General features: G+C 37.7%; 1 protein-coding gene and 1 non-coding gene across 2 annotated transcripts; one reads left to right on the top strand and one right to left on the bottom strand.

Moving 5' to 3' along the window:
• Positions 1-738: 738 nt before the first annotated feature.
• Positions 739-811, bottom strand: TRNAG-GCC (transfer RNA glycine (anticodon GCC)). The gene has a single exon. It is a non-coding gene; the product is annotated as a tRNA-Gly (tRNA).
• A 4,897-nt stretch (positions 812-5,708) lies between these two features.
• IBSP (integrin binding sialoprotein) lies at positions 5,709-14,171 on the top strand. The gene is made up of 6 exons (XM_007450687.1): positions 5,709-5,762; positions 5,853-5,903; positions 5,999-6,076; positions 9,649-9,711; positions 12,901-13,074; positions 13,638-14,171. Exons 1-6 carry the CDS (start codon positions 5,709-5,711, stop codon positions 14,169-14,171), a joined length of 954 nt encoding a protein of 317 aa, XP_007450749.1.
• The last annotated feature ends 1,139 nt before the right edge of the window (positions 14,172-15,310 follow it).

Raw genomic sequence — 15,310 nt, 5'->3', positions numbered from 1 at the left:
TGGTTTTGTTTCTTTTTTCCTCTAGCACTATTTCTTAGAAAGAACGCTCCAATAAACTTGCATGAAGAAATCTAGTCAATTTAGAGTAGCTATAGGGCTGTTGGAAAGGATACATCAGGCTTAAATGACTCATTGAAGATAAGAGATTACAGAATATTAGAAATAGAAAAAGTCTTAGAGAACACTTAGTTCAATCATTTCCATTAAAAAAAAAACTGTACAGGTCACTTCAAACATATACAAAGGTGAAGAGCATAGTGTCATGAATCTGCATTGACGAATCATCAATTTGATGATTATCAAATTTTATTTATTTTTTGGCTGCGTTGGGTCTTCGTTGCTGTGCGCGGGCTTTCTCTAGTTGCGACGAGCCGGGGCTGCTCTTCGTTGCAGAGCGTGGGCTTCTCACTGTGGTGGCTTCTCCTGTTGCAGAGCATGGGCTCTAGGAACGCGGGCTTCAGTAGTTATAGCACACAGGCTCACTAGTTGCGGCATGAGGGCCCTAGAGCGTGCGGGCTTCAGTAGTTGTGGTGCGCGGGCTTGGTTGCTCCGTGGCACGTGGGATCTTCCTGGACCAGGGATCGAACCTGTGTCCCCTGCATTGGCAGGTGGATTCTTAACCACTGTGCCACCAGGGAAGTCCTTTTTCTAAAAAATATTTATTTATTTGGTTGTGCCGGGTGGGCTCCTTAGTTGTGACATGCGAACTCTTAGTTGTGGCATGCACGTGGGACCTAGTTCCCTGACCAGGGATCGAACCCAGGCCCCCTGCATTGGCAGTGCAGAGTCTTAACCACTGCACCACCAGGGAAGTCCCGATGATTATCAGTTTATATCCAACCTTGTTTCATCTTCATCCCCACCCCAAGATATCTGTTTCATCCATAAGTATTTTAGGTTGAATCTCTAAAAGATGAGCATTCTTTTTTAAAATAATAATATCATCATACCTAAAAACTTAACAACAATTTCTTAATACCGGAAAATATCTGGTCAGGACTCAACACTTCTCCAGTTTTTTCATAATTTCTCTAGATATGTCTATGCTCTGAAGTCTCTTAAATCGACAGTTTCCCTTTCCTCCTTTTGTATTTTTTCTGCTAAGAAGATAGAAGCCAGGTAATATGTCTGATGAAGTTTCCCACTTTCTGGATTTGGCTGAATGCATCCCAATGGTTTCATTTTACATAGTCTTCTGTTCCCTGTATTTTCTCTAACCTGGTAGATATAGAGGCTTCATCAGAGTCAAGTTCTATTGCTTGGGAAGAACACTTCACAGGTGATGGAGGAATGCAATGGCTGGTTCTTTTTTGGTGTGAAAATCCCCTTATTTTTAAAAGATGGCTTAAACTGAAGACTTCTTGGGGTTGAGTGGCTCACATATTTGTAGAACAAACTTTCAATCTTTTGATTCTCGGTTCTCTACTCCTTTTATTATATCTTATACTATTAACTTTAATATTAAAGTTAATACTATTAACTTTAATAGTATATCTTCTACTATTAACTATTAATCACTTACTGATTGATTATAGTATACCAATTGCTCTGCTAGGTATTGCATGGGATACGGCCGCACCATTCTCAAAATTACCCAAGGCCTAAATCCAGAAATCGTCCTAGGCGTCTCCACTTCTCTTACTTCTACTAAGTGCTTTCTACTAACAGTGCTTTCCTTTGTTCCATGCTTTCCGTCCCCACCTGCTACTGCTTTAGTTTTCCTGGACACTAAAATCGCTTCTTGAAATCCCTCTCCTCCGGAGCAATCTTGCCTCTTCCTCGATGCAGCTCTGCCTTATCAACAAACGAGTTTTCCAACTCGCAAATCTAAATACGTTGTTTTTCCGCTTTAACCCTTTGGGATTCTCTCAGTTCCATGATGGACTCCATACTCCTTAGTGCAGCCTAAGTCCACTCCCTCATCTGGTCTTTGCCTATCTGACCATCCTCATCTGTCCCTACTTCCAACTCACTATATTCCAATCTACTGAATCACTGAAGTTTTCTGAATGTGCCAGCAAGGATATATAGTGATTAAAAGTAGACTCTAGAACTAGACAGACTTGACTTTGAGCCCTAGGTTCCCCATTTACTAGCCATGCAACCCGGGGCATACTTACCATCACTGTATGGTACACGGTGCTAGTATCAGTAGCACAATCCTCAAAAACTTAGTGTAAAACCTTTACACTCAGCAATATGTTTCAGGAAATATATCTTACACATTTTGACATTTAATTATACCAATTTTAATTTATGAGTCTCTGAAGCATATTTCAGGAAAAAATATAAAATAATTGATATTAGAGTATTAATTGTTTATCAGGTCCTTTCCTGTATTATTTAGTATCTTTTTTTTTTTTACTAAATTAATAATGTAGGATTGTATCTGATTACAGTAAGTTTTCCTTCCTTTCAACATAATGAAAATTTGTATAATTATGAAATTTTTAAATGGTTAAATCTTTTGCTATTTATTTTAATTCAAATCCAGTATATTATTATATATATTCAGAACTCAAACTATTCATCTTCATCTAAACCTTCAATTAAATTCCACAATGCAAACCTCTTGGCACTAGAACCACAGTTCATGTTTATTCAGCTGAGCTTGTGTCTTGAAAAAGTGTGGAAGTTCGGGGGTTTTCTGGTGAGAATCCACATTCTGACATCACCTTGACCATGACAGTGATTGGCTGTGGGAAGGCAAAGAAGAGTTTATAGCCTGAGAGAGCAAGTGAATGAGTGAGTGAGAGAGCAGAGGAAATACTCAATCTGTGTCACTCACTCCTGGGAGCCTGCCTTCTCACTCCAGGACTGCAAAAGGGTAGGGTTTAATATGACGACTTGATGATCTTAAAATCAAACACGGCACATTTCACATCTCCAGGCTTGGTTTTGAACTTCTAATTTAAATATGGATATTAACAGACTGTATAGAATTGCTATGTAATTTAACACTTGTTTATCATTAAACTAGTACCTCATGTTTTAGATTCTTTCCAAAAGGCTGAGTTTATTAACCTAAGCATGTAAATAAGTTCTTATTATTATGTACATAAACTAGAAGATTATGCTTCCTACTTTCTACCTCTGTACCTCACAGATAACTGTTTGTTTACTCATTCTGAGGCATTCAAGATAATCTGACTGAAATAGTATTTTGCATTTACAAATCTGCCTCGATGTATGTTGATTTTTCCATCAATTATGCTTAACCTGTATTTCAATTATAAACAGTATTTTTCAGTATGTTATATATTTGGTTTCAAAGTGTTAATATCTTATAGCTCTAAAAGCAGAATGGAAAAATGCATAGTACTAGGGAAATAAGAGATGTTGTTAGTTTATACTCTTCCCAATAAAAACTTGCAATTAGATTCTCAAAACAATCCTTTAAAATTTTTTAAATTGTTGTCTGGGTTAGTAGTGGGCATTATAGAGGTCTTTGCTCTTGATGAATCACAAAGTAAATAAAATGAGACTTATGTAGGCAGCCGATTGCTACCTACATGAATCACTTGTTTCTTTTTATATTATTCCTGTTGTGTTTTCATCTAGTTGTTTTTATGGTTTGTAATGAGAAAATTAGATATTCTGAACTCTTTCTACGGTTCTACATATTTTAGTTTTTAGCTCTTTAAGATATTGTAATTACTCCAACTCTTTTCATAAAGCTGCAGAGCAATAATCTTCCTGTTTGTTGATGGGCTCCATCATGGGTGGCCAAGGTCAAAGTATTGTTCAGAGCACCTCAGTAGCAATGAGAGCTTCTTAGACAGATGGGTCTTCTTTAGGGGAAACCACTTTATCCCCGCGTGGCCATCAAGAACTTTTGCTAAAGTAGACAGGATGGTGAGCCAGTTTGCAGGCATCAAAATCAAAGACCCACTCTGCCACAAAGAGAGGTGGCAGAGGACCCCAGACAGCTTCTCCAGGACTCTAGCCTTACTCTGTGTAATGTTTATTTTAGCGTCAGATACTCAATAAGGATGCAATAAATCGTGGCTAGTGACGATAAAATGCAGAATCTACCTTCAGTGTGTAGTATATGACATGCGTTTCATACATTTTAAATATTACTTTTCCCAGTGTGTTTATGGGGAAATTCCCATTACCATTACATACTGCTTCTAAAATGTTGCCCAAACTGTTGCTCTGGAGGAGAAAGCACTCTCAGTTAAATGTGTTTGTCAGTGCAAGTGCTGGGTGTTAGTGGCTTTCAGCTAAGTTTGTTCAACTTCTATTACAATAGGCTTTTATCAAATAGAATAAAATTAAGATTCGATTTCACAATCGCTTTCCTTTTACCTATGAGGAAGCTATGTGGAACTGAGATCTTGGCCTGGCTGCAAACCCCAGGACTGTTCACAGTGTATTCCTATTCTGACAGTTGCATCTCCAATTCTTCCATAAAATTGAAGTCTCCATCACGACTATCACCCTGACCCTGGAGAGCCCCACATCCATTCCATGACAACCTCCCACATCAGGGATGGAAAGCTTAAATGGAGCTGGAGAGCAATGTAACTTGAGGAAATGTCCCCCTGATATCCCACGATGAACTCTGATAACTCTTCTCATAGAATCATCCTTAAACGTGGAAGTTGGGTGCTACATGTTATGAGAATAAAACTTCACATGTCATGGATCTTTTCACACACATAAAAAATATCAAGTATTCTAAGATATCCATGGGAAAATGCCTCCTAGTCTACATTTTACAAACAAACTTTTAATTATTATTATTTTTATCTTATTATTATTATTTTTTGCGGTACGCGGTCCTCTCACCGTTGTGGCCTCTCCCGTCAGAGAGCACAGGCTCCGGACGCACAGGCTCAGCGGCCATGGCTCACGGGCCCAGCCGCTCCGCGGCATGTAGGGATCTTCCCGGACCGGGGCACGAACCCGTGTCCCCTGCATCGGCAGGCAGACTCTCAACCACTGCGCCACCAGGGAAGCCCACAAACAAACTTTTACTTCAAAAGCTATAGAGTTTTTTTGTTTTTGCTTTTTGTGTCCGCGGGCCTCTCACTGCTGTGGCCTCTCCCGTTGCGGAGCACAGGCTCCGGACGCGCAGGCTCAGCGGCCATGGCTCACGGGCCCAGCCGCTCCGCGGCATGTAGGGATCTTCCCGGACCGGGGCACGAACCCGTGTCCCCTGCATCGGCAGGCAGACTCTCAACCACTGCGCCACCAGGGAAGCCCACAAACAAACTTTTACTTCAAAAGCTATAGAGAAGCTGGAAACAGCCTGTAGGATAATTGGCATAAAAGCAACCATCTGAATGTATTCAGTTTTTGCTTAGTTTTTAATTATAAACAAAACACACAGGTCATCTAACTGCACTAGCTAATGTTTCTATGTCAAGGGCATCAGGAGGCTTCCACGCCCCAACATGAAGTACACTGAAAAAGCAAGCCTGTGGCAGTGATGAAATGGTCTTCCACTGACAAATCAGAGCAGATAGGTTAAAACCAAATAGGGAACTCATGATTATTCAAATAGATGGATAAAGTCAGTCTTCTACCACTTAAACAGAAGGAACAATTTTAGAACAAAAGCAGAAATTTGGTCCTACTTAGTCAAAACTCTAATTGGACAAAAATGAAAACATTTAAATACATCGCCTAGTATGAGCAAAAAAGGGTACATTCTTAGTTTTACTCATTAACTTTACCACTTCATTCATTCCAGAAGGAAAATGAAGACGGCTTTAATTTTGCTCAGCATTTTGGGAATGGCCTGTGCTCTCTCAGTAAGTTCTTCATTAAAAACCTATAGTTATTTCCATTTCTGTCTTTTTGTATTGAGAGAATACGTAATAATTAAATGCTCTTTTAAACAGATGAAAAATTTGCATCGAAGAGGCAAATTAGACGATTCTGAAGAAAATGGGGTAATTCACCTTAGCATACTTCCTTGGCTTGACTACACTTCCTCTAGATTGACTGCACATGAAACATGAATGTCCCATTTATTGTGTTCATGCAGGTCTATAAGTACAGGCCCCGATATTATCTTTACAAGCATGCCTACTTTTATCCTCCTCTAAAACGATTTCCGGTTCAGGTAAGTGTAAAACTTAATTTTCCTTCTCACCCATTACAATTGAAAAGGAATCAAATTTAACTGTAAAACATCTAAATTCAACTCTCCCTGAAATTCAGCCAGAAAGACCACTTACTACAAACAGTTTGTTTTTAATATAATAAAATAAAATGTATTCCTAAGGTTTTCTTGTAAAGCAGAGCCACACACAGAGAGAGTAAACTCATTTGGGCCCAGTCTAGAAGGACATAATGAAAGCACACACTGCAGAACATTGAGTTCAGGTCTTTTTACTAATTCACTGACAAAAGTGGACAATTTTATCAGTTGTTGACATTTAAGTCAGTGATAAGGCCACTAATTGCCATATTATACAGTCATATAGCTGTTTTATATCCAATAATTTAGACTCTTTTAATTTAGGGAAAAAAATTGACTTCATAAACAACAAAGAGCATTAAAAAAATTCCTGATAATCACTGGTTTGCTGAAGAGTTTCTTAACCTTTGACCTGTGTCGTTCACTAGAACAATACATCATATTGGAACATAACTTTAATGGAAAGTGTAGCTCAAGAATGCAGAGGGAAGAGAGAAATTCATGAAGCAAACTAAAAAGCTTGTGAGAAAAACAAAACATCCTTAAAATTTGTAAACAAACAAACAAAAAATAACTAAACACTAAAAATAAGAATTTCTGTTTTTACTGAGTTACCTGTGAAGAGGGTTCTGAAAACTAGAGGGTGTGGTGCTGATTTTAAATAGACAACAAACCAGAATTGTGCTATTTTTATTACTATACAGTCTGGGCTCAGGGCACCAATTATACACCATCTGACCCCCGTCTCCTGAGACACTAAAAGCAGTAAGGACGCTGAAAACGATGCCTTAGCACAGTGGCTTGGCATAGTATCCTGCCATATGTTGGACTAACCCACTTCCAACTCATACAGTGGTAGGAAATGATCATCTTAAAGTATTTCTAGCACCATAATAATTATGGGGAATGTGTACGGCCACAGAAATATGAGCACCAATGATACAAGAGTTGTGGGTTTTCAGAATTGCCTTCCATTCTTTGGTTTGCCCATAAATAAACATTGCTCATTTGAAACTCTGTTTTTCTTAAACTAAATGGAAATGATAATACATTTACGTTTCGGACTACCTCTTCAACTTTTCTAAAATATCATATACTTGGAGGTATTCCCACCTAAAAATTTTTATAGATATCTACGTGTGGCCCAATTCAAATGTCTGTAGTGAAAAGATAGTAGGAGAGGTAATATTTTTCCTTACTGATAGACCCGAAGTTCACAGATTTTTAAGCAGATCTTCAGTATACAAAATTTCTACAGATTATATGCAGATAGATTTATCTCAACCAATGTAGAACTTGTAAATAAGACAGTTGTTTCAAAATATAATCCAATAAAATATATCTCCTGATCCAACAGTCTGATCTAGTATTGATGATCTATCATCTCACTTTACAAAGTTTGATTTCCAAGATTTTTCTCCTTACATGTCTACTTATATGTTTCCATAGCTCCTTATTATTTATTTCCTTAAGTCTGTTAAGTATTTAGTGCCCAGATTATCACCCCCAAATGCATTAAGCTGCACTGGCTTTGAAGTTCATGTCTTATTCAAACTGATCTGTGTTTATATACAATCTTTTCTAAAATACCAACTTGCATGAAATAGTTTATGTTGATTGCAAGGCTGTCAGTCTATTGTAGCTTATTTGCTTGGCTACAGAAATGTAAGTATAAATAAGCTTAACATCCTAAGCATTTTTAACTGAGGAAATTGTTTTTTTATGATTAAAATGATATTTGGTTAGTGTGTGAACTCTTAGACAGCAGGGACTTTATCTTAAATTTCTTTTATCAGACTCATCTCAGTTATCACAGTACTTGACATGGGGAACTGCCCATACTTCCAACTTCCTCTCTTGCTACGACCTTCATTCTCAGTGCAATGCCTGGAATATATATTTTGGAAGTGAATAAATGCAGTAGGGATAGAAGTTGGAAGGAGTATATGAAAGACTTCCAGAAGAATCAGTAGGACTTATTGACAAGTTGGTAATAAGGTGTAAATGAGAGAAAGGAAAATAAGAAATGCTAAGTCTTCAAGGCATTTCATGCAGTTTTAAAACTGTCCTCACTGCAGATACTAATTGAAGAGTGAAATGGTTGGAGTAAGATGAAAGCTAGAGGTAAGGAAAGCTTGTAAAATGACTAAAACATTCCCATTGAGACAAAATACGCTGCACAAATATGCTGTCCTCTATATATAATTTAACTAACAGATAGAAATAGCTCCAGCAGAATCTAATGCTTTATTCACCTCTGGGCTAGGGAAGGCACAGCCATTAAGGTCATAGCAGTGGAAGAGCCGGTCTAATTATTCTCTTTTCCACCCAAGATTATTCTTGGCTTAAGGAGACAAGCATTCCTTTCCTTGGGTGGATGGCTTGGCCATCTGAAGAATGAGCCCAACAGGGAGAGCCCTGAGCAGGGCTGGGACATGAATATTCCCTCATGTTGATCTCTAACCCTAAGGTTCTTCTGCAGCTATGTTTTCTAAGACCGACAGTACTTGACTGAGTCACAGAATCAAAGATAAATTTGCAGAGCAGAAAATGACAGAATCTTAAGTTAGGTATCTACTTGTATGCTTAGTGTCATTAAGGAGTGGTTGCAGAAGAAAGAAGGAAAGTTCAATTTGGATTAACATTGGGAGAAAGAGGAAAAATCTCTTCCACTGTCTTGAAGGCTCAGATAACAGATGTTTAGATATACCTTTCCTTCAAAAAAGTAGCAAAGCTCATTAACTTATAATTTTATTGTTATATGAAGACTCCTTGGTTTAATTTATTCTCATTCAATATTGAGCTTTTTAGAGGAATGGTACTCATAAATTTCCTAAATGAGTAAATGAATTTTTCTCTTATATAACTTACACACACACACACACACACACACACACACACACACACACACACACACTTCATTTTAGGCATTAGCTTTAATTAGATTAAAAGGTACTAAAAATTATATGCAAATTTAATTTCAAGTCAAATTCTAAGTTAAATTCACCAAGAGAGCCCATTATTTATGAAAATCATCCAGTAACAACTTATATTTTGTAAAAAGCCTAGTTATCATTTCATTCATATTTTATAAAGAAAATAAAACAATGAGATTGATGTTTTAGCTCAAGACTTGCCTTGAACTGGTTGGAGAATTCACAGCTGTGTGGGCTTCAGATTCCTTCTTTGTAAAATAAAAAATTGGACCAGATAATTCTCATTCTCTCAGAGCTAAGCCATTCTGCCATTCATTGCTCTCGTTTTTACATACAAAATATTTCAACACACTGTCAGTGCTTTCGAGGTTAAAAATGGACTATTTCAATGCATATCTCGATCACTGTAAGATGTCCCTTTCTCTCTAACCTTATTTTGCAGATATCCAATCTCCTCATATCTTTCTCACAGTAGCATGAGAACTGTTCTAAGTAAATAAATATGTATGTACATATATATTCATATGTCTATGAATTCATGTATACATTTTTTTTTAGAGCAGTAGTGACTTGTCTGAAGAAAATGGAAATGGTGATAGCTCAGAAGAGGAGGAAGAAAAGGTAAGGAATTTCTGCAGGTTTTTTCATAGCGAACCAGGCAGCACAAAAAACAAATAGAAAACTAGTCTCCTGCAGTCTACACTCAGCAAATAGACATTGCCAGGTTACCAACTGCCCACAGCCTTCTATTTTGGACAAGGAGAATATTATTTAAATTAGGATTAAATAAAATGACCTGCTTAAAACACTATTACAGTTTGGGGATAAAGTTACGGGTAAGTGGTATATGAATATAAAAGTATCTCCATTTTAAGTGGAAGAAGTGTAAATTCTGAGAGAAGGAAAGAAAGTATGATTTACATTTAGGTGGATAGAGCATGATGGTAAAAGACAAATATACAATAATCCTGAACTTAGTGCAATACTTGTTTTAATGACTAAACTTTAAAAATTCAGTTTAATCAGTGGGTAGTATAAGAAAGCTAATCTCATATCATCTACAGTGTTATTGTGATTCATCTGCCTTTCTTGACTCACAAAGTAGGGCTGTTCTTTCTGACTGGAATTTTATATGTCTTTTTGCCTACTAATAAAATTCATGTTTTCATAGAAATGCAAATGCTCAAGATGTATAAATACCTTCCTATATGGTACTACAAATTAGTATAGTTCATGGCTAAAATTCATCTATATAACTTGGAAATTGTGCTAACATGTTTATAACTGACATTCTTGCCCATAGAAACACAGTAATTAGGTACATTTTCCTGGGTAGTCAATTATAGCTATCCACTGGTTTGGGAACCTTCTAAATTCAGGTATTCTTAGATGCTATTTATGAAGGGACAATGACAGTCCAAAATGGATCAAAACGTCTGCTCAAAATGGATAAACGTCTGCTCTCTTGAAAACAAAATGGTGTGGGAACTTTAAAAGTGACGCATAATTAGTCTGATTTTTTTTAAACCGTAAAAGTAACTTTTTTAGTACCACAATTTATCCTAATAGCTTTTAAAGGGGTACCTTACAAGAATGTCAAGCCAATACCAGGAAAAATGCCACCTACTAAATCCCACAAAATTTTGCCTGGAGTTCCACATAGCAGTCTTACACAAGAACTAAGCTAGGGTAACCCATTTAACTACAGCTGCTTGCTGTACAGAGATTGTAAAATTGCCTTACCAGCTAGATTTCCCAGTTAGACTGCATATCTTTTGACAGTGGTTCTTCATTTGTTGTGATGGTGGTTGGGATGGAGAAACATTAAGGTTCCTTTAGAACTCTGATGAAATCTCACTTACTTGATATTTTCCCAACAATCTCTGAACATTTCTGGTCCTCCCAGAATTTATCTGCAAACTCCCCATGACCCAGGAGACTAGAGGCCATAGGTAACAATCCTCGCTTTGAGGGTTAACAGTGCTGTACCCTCTTTTGCATCTCTTCACACTGCCCAGCCCAGTTTCTTATACGTATATAGTGCCCAGTCAATATTTGGTGGTTTGGTTTTGAAACTTCAGAGGAATAAATGCTCCAAAGACCATTCATTCAAAGTGATAGTGGAAAACTGGATGAAGAAACCTGGGAGTCTTCCATCCTGAAGAGAGTTTAGAACCTCTTTTTTCCCCGTCTCTTCCCTAAAATTTCACTGGCAATTCAGATTAAATACAGAGTCTCCAGGAATTGTATTCCCATGAGAAGGTGCTTAGGCGTATTTTCTATTTGGTGATCATACATTTTTTTCCCCTCTCCTAAATTATTCAGTCTCACATTTATAAAACTTTTATTGAAATATAATGTACATAACACAATTATCATAAGTTTATAGATGACTGAAATTTCAGAAATTGAGCACTTAAGGGTAACCAGCACCCATAGAAAAAAGCAGCACATGTTTTGTGCTCCATTCCATCTGTTAATCAACCACCACCAAAGGTAACTGCTATGTTGACTCCTAACAGATAGATTGTTTCTGGCTCTTTTTGTGTTCCATACATACATACATACACACACACACACACACACACACACACACACACACACACACATACATACATGTATGGAATCATGCAGCATATACTCTTTTGCATGTGACCTCCACAATCTCTTCAAAAACACATTGAAATAAATTCAGTTTTCCAGTACTCATTTAAAGTAAATAAATTCTGTGTATGAATTCCTGACTTTCAATATTAGCTATGAATTACTTTGAGAGGTTACCTCAATCAACAAACAATTGCCTAACAACATGGAGTAAAGGCAAAATAGTAAAATGTTAAAGATGATAATAACATTCATTGAGGAGTAGTAATTTTTAAAAAACATCTTCCTGCAATAACATAATACATCGCTAAGGATTTCTTGGAGTGTTTGATTTCTTCTTTGCACAGAAAAACTGTGTGTCAAATGCCTGACATCTTTTGAATACTGCACACAGCTCAAAACTGGCTTATATATTGGCAGATGGATTTTGAATTTAATATGTCGCTTTTTCTTTAAATACTCCTGAAAGTAAATGAAATACATTCACTTCTTTTTGATAGTAAATATGACATGCAACCAACTTGTTTGAAGAGAGGGGCTTCTATATGAAATTCTTTTCTGAAAAAATATCCTACGTATAGTGTGGACAATTCACATAAATCCTCCTTGTCATCAAAAACGTCATGGTGCCCAGAAAGGGCCCAGGTTTTTTGTTTTTTTTTTTTAATTAGAAAGATCCAGTTTCATCACTTACTATGAGACTTTAAACAAGTTATGTAACTTTTCTGAGCTCACTTTCCTTTTCTAAAGGGTGTGAGTTACAACCCTACCTTAAAAGACTGCTCTAAGGAATTAAAAAATAGGTATAAAGTTCTCAGCTTATTTGTCAGCAAATACAATAATTAATGAACTGTCATGTCGTAGCAGCTATTAACAAGACTTCCAGAGCCTAAGCTGTGTATTGTATGATACCATATAGTCGGATATGCTGAAATTATTACACAAATATTTTTGAGTTGATTAAATGGAATACATAAATATCTAAAACACACTATAGTGAGGTAAATAGTATGAGAAAACTTTGAATTGAGTTCTGAGAAGTGAGAGGTGCAAACGGCATAAGAGGAAGCAGAATTGTCAACACTGGGTGACAAGCTGGCTGAGGGATACGGAGGACGTGTTTTCCAATAATGGTTCACGACTTCAACAAATCTTGAGTTATCTTCTAGCTTAAATAAATTTTCTTGCTCTGGACACTTACCCCAGGAGACTTCAAATGAAGAAGAAAACAACGAAGAGAATGAAGATTCTGATGGAAATGAAGACGAAGAGTCGGAGGCTGAGAACACCACCCTTTCCATTACCACGCTTGGTTATGGAGAGGAGACCGCACCTGGAACAGGGTATATAGGTCTAGCTGCCATGCAGCTTCCCACGCAGGTAACAATTCCTCCAAGATGTTCAATCTGCTCTCATTGCTTTACTGAAGTCTGAGGTTATCCTGACACTCTACACACAGTATTTTCTATTATCGTCATTGACTCAACGAAAAAGTAAGAGCAGGTACAATGTCCCTGTTTACAAATAAGGAAAGGTTTTCCCCATGGAAGTTCTCTTCCCATGTTCTTATACTGACTTTCAATATTAGCACAGAAGACTAAGGAGAAGCATCTTAGCAATGGATAAAAGGTCCTGAGAGATGCCATAGCATTTCTGGGCAGAGGATTCCAAGACAGAGAAAGTGAGTAGCAAAGCTGTAGAAAGCATCTCCCACAGAGACTTATTTTATCAGGTACCTTTTTTCTCCCTCAAAAACCTAATGACAAAGGTACTAATTCTGCATTTTTTAAAACCCACCAATTCTTTGGTAACTTAAATTGGCTTCAATTAAGAACTACATGTAAAGCAAGGCTGTCAGTACAGCCTATGTTGGATGAAATAATGGCCTTAAGTTTTACGTTTTTCACACCTAAATTTGGATTCCTTCGAACTTTCCCTTATAGGCTGGGGCTCTAGGAAAGAAGGCTACAGAAGGCAAGGAGAGTGATGAAGAAGCGGGGGAAGAAAATGAAAATGAAGCAGGAGTGGATGATAACGAGCAGGGCGTAAACGGCACTAGCGCCAGCAGCACAGAGATAGACAGTGGCCACGGCAGCAGCGGCGGGGACAATGGAGAGCAAGGAAGCGAAGAAGGTGTCACCGCAGCCAGTGAGGAGGGAACCACAGTGGCTGGAGGGCAGGACGATGGTGGCTCTAAGGCAACTCCCTCTCTGAATGGTGGATTTGAACCCACAGCTCCACCCCGGGAGACCTACGGAGCTACCCCGCCACCATCTGGGGAAACTACCACCCCTGGATATGAGGGGGAGTATGAACAAACAGGCACCAATGAGTACGACAGTGGATATGAAATCTACGAAAATGAAAATGGAGAACCTCGTGGGGACAATTACCGAGCCTATGAGGATGAGTACAGCTACTATAAAGGGCAGAGCTACGACGGCTATGATGCTCAAGATTACTACTACCACCAGTGAAGGCCCAGACTGGGATGAATTCATCCGTTCCGGCACTTTGTGTGGTTACCGTTTTCAAAGTTCAACTCAGGAAGGTGCAATATAACAAGTGTGCATATTATAATGTGGAATGGTGCTGCCATTCCAAAGTGGTTAACCAATGCATGAGATCGTGTGTGACTGAATATTTTGAGGTTGTAGTTCTATAAATTGGGTTTTCAACGTGTTTGCGCTAATGGCTAAAACATACCCTTTGTTCGAGCGTTGCTTCTTAGGAGAGATTCGTTGACATCAGTATCACCGTATACAACAAATGTGTAGTTCCCTAATCACACTACCTATCCATCACTGTATATTAGGTTTAATGATCATCCTCATGTATTTTGATGTGACCTGTATGTATATTCTATCTATGGGTTTTATCACAAATAAAAATGCAATCCTTCAAATGTGTTATAATTAAGAAGAAAAATGAGAGATTCAGAATGAAAAAAAGTGAGACCAGTGGGATGACGACTCAGCTAAAGTACGAACGCTTATTTCCGCTATGGTTTAAAACTCAGAAGGACGACAGACATTTTTTCACGGATAAATCAACATGACTAAGATTTTGACATGCTTGTGGGTGGACTCAGCCATATATATCAGGGAAATAAACAGCTTTTATTAGAGTTGCCGGATTTGACAAATAAAAATGTAGGATGCCTAGTTAAATCTGAATTTCAGATAAACAATGAGTAACTTTTTAGTATAAGTATGCTCTATGCAATATTTGGCATTTGGGACATATTTATACTAAATAAATGATTCATTATCTGAAATTCAAGTTTAATTGACTGTCCTGTGTTACATCTGGCAACCCTACTCCTATTGATTTGGTTCTAGATGGCATGGCAGTGGGATGGGGTAGAAAACTGTTACACATACGCACAAACATCAACCCATCATCTCCTAACTCTTTATTTTGAAAAATGCCAAGCCTTCAGAAAAGTTGGAAGACTAGTACATGAGCACCTAAATTCACCAATGGTTATTAACATTTTGCCATATTTATCTCTTTCTATTTCTGTGTGCCTCTCTTCATATATATACACTTCTTTGCCAAACCATTAAAGAGTGATTGCAGACATCATGGCATCACAATGTTCACCCCTAAACAC

The sequence above is a fragment of the Lipotes vexillifer genome, unplaced genomic scaffold, assembly GCF_000442215.2.
Source record: "Lipotes vexillifer unplaced genomic scaffold, Lipotes_vexillifer_v1.1 scaffold34, whole genome shotgun sequence".
Taxonomy (NCBI): Eukaryota; Metazoa; Chordata; class Mammalia; order Artiodactyla; family Lipotidae; genus Lipotes; species Lipotes vexillifer.
Note: the sequence above shows the minus strand (reverse complement) of the source record. Positions and strands in the feature narration are given on the sequence as shown.

Coding starts and splice junctions, on each gene's coding strand:
- IBSP (XM_007450687.1), top strand. CDS start 5,709: ATGAAGACGGCTTTAATTTTGCTCAGCATTTTGGGAATGGCCTGTGCT. Junction 6,077..9,648: donor TAAAACGATTTCCGGTTCAG/GTAAGTGTAAAA, acceptor ATTTTTTTTTAG/AGCAGTAGTGACTTGTCTGA. Junction 13,075..13,637: donor CCATGCAGCTTCCCACGCAG/GTAACAATTCCT, acceptor TTTCCCTTATAG/GCTGGGGCTCTAGGAAAGAA.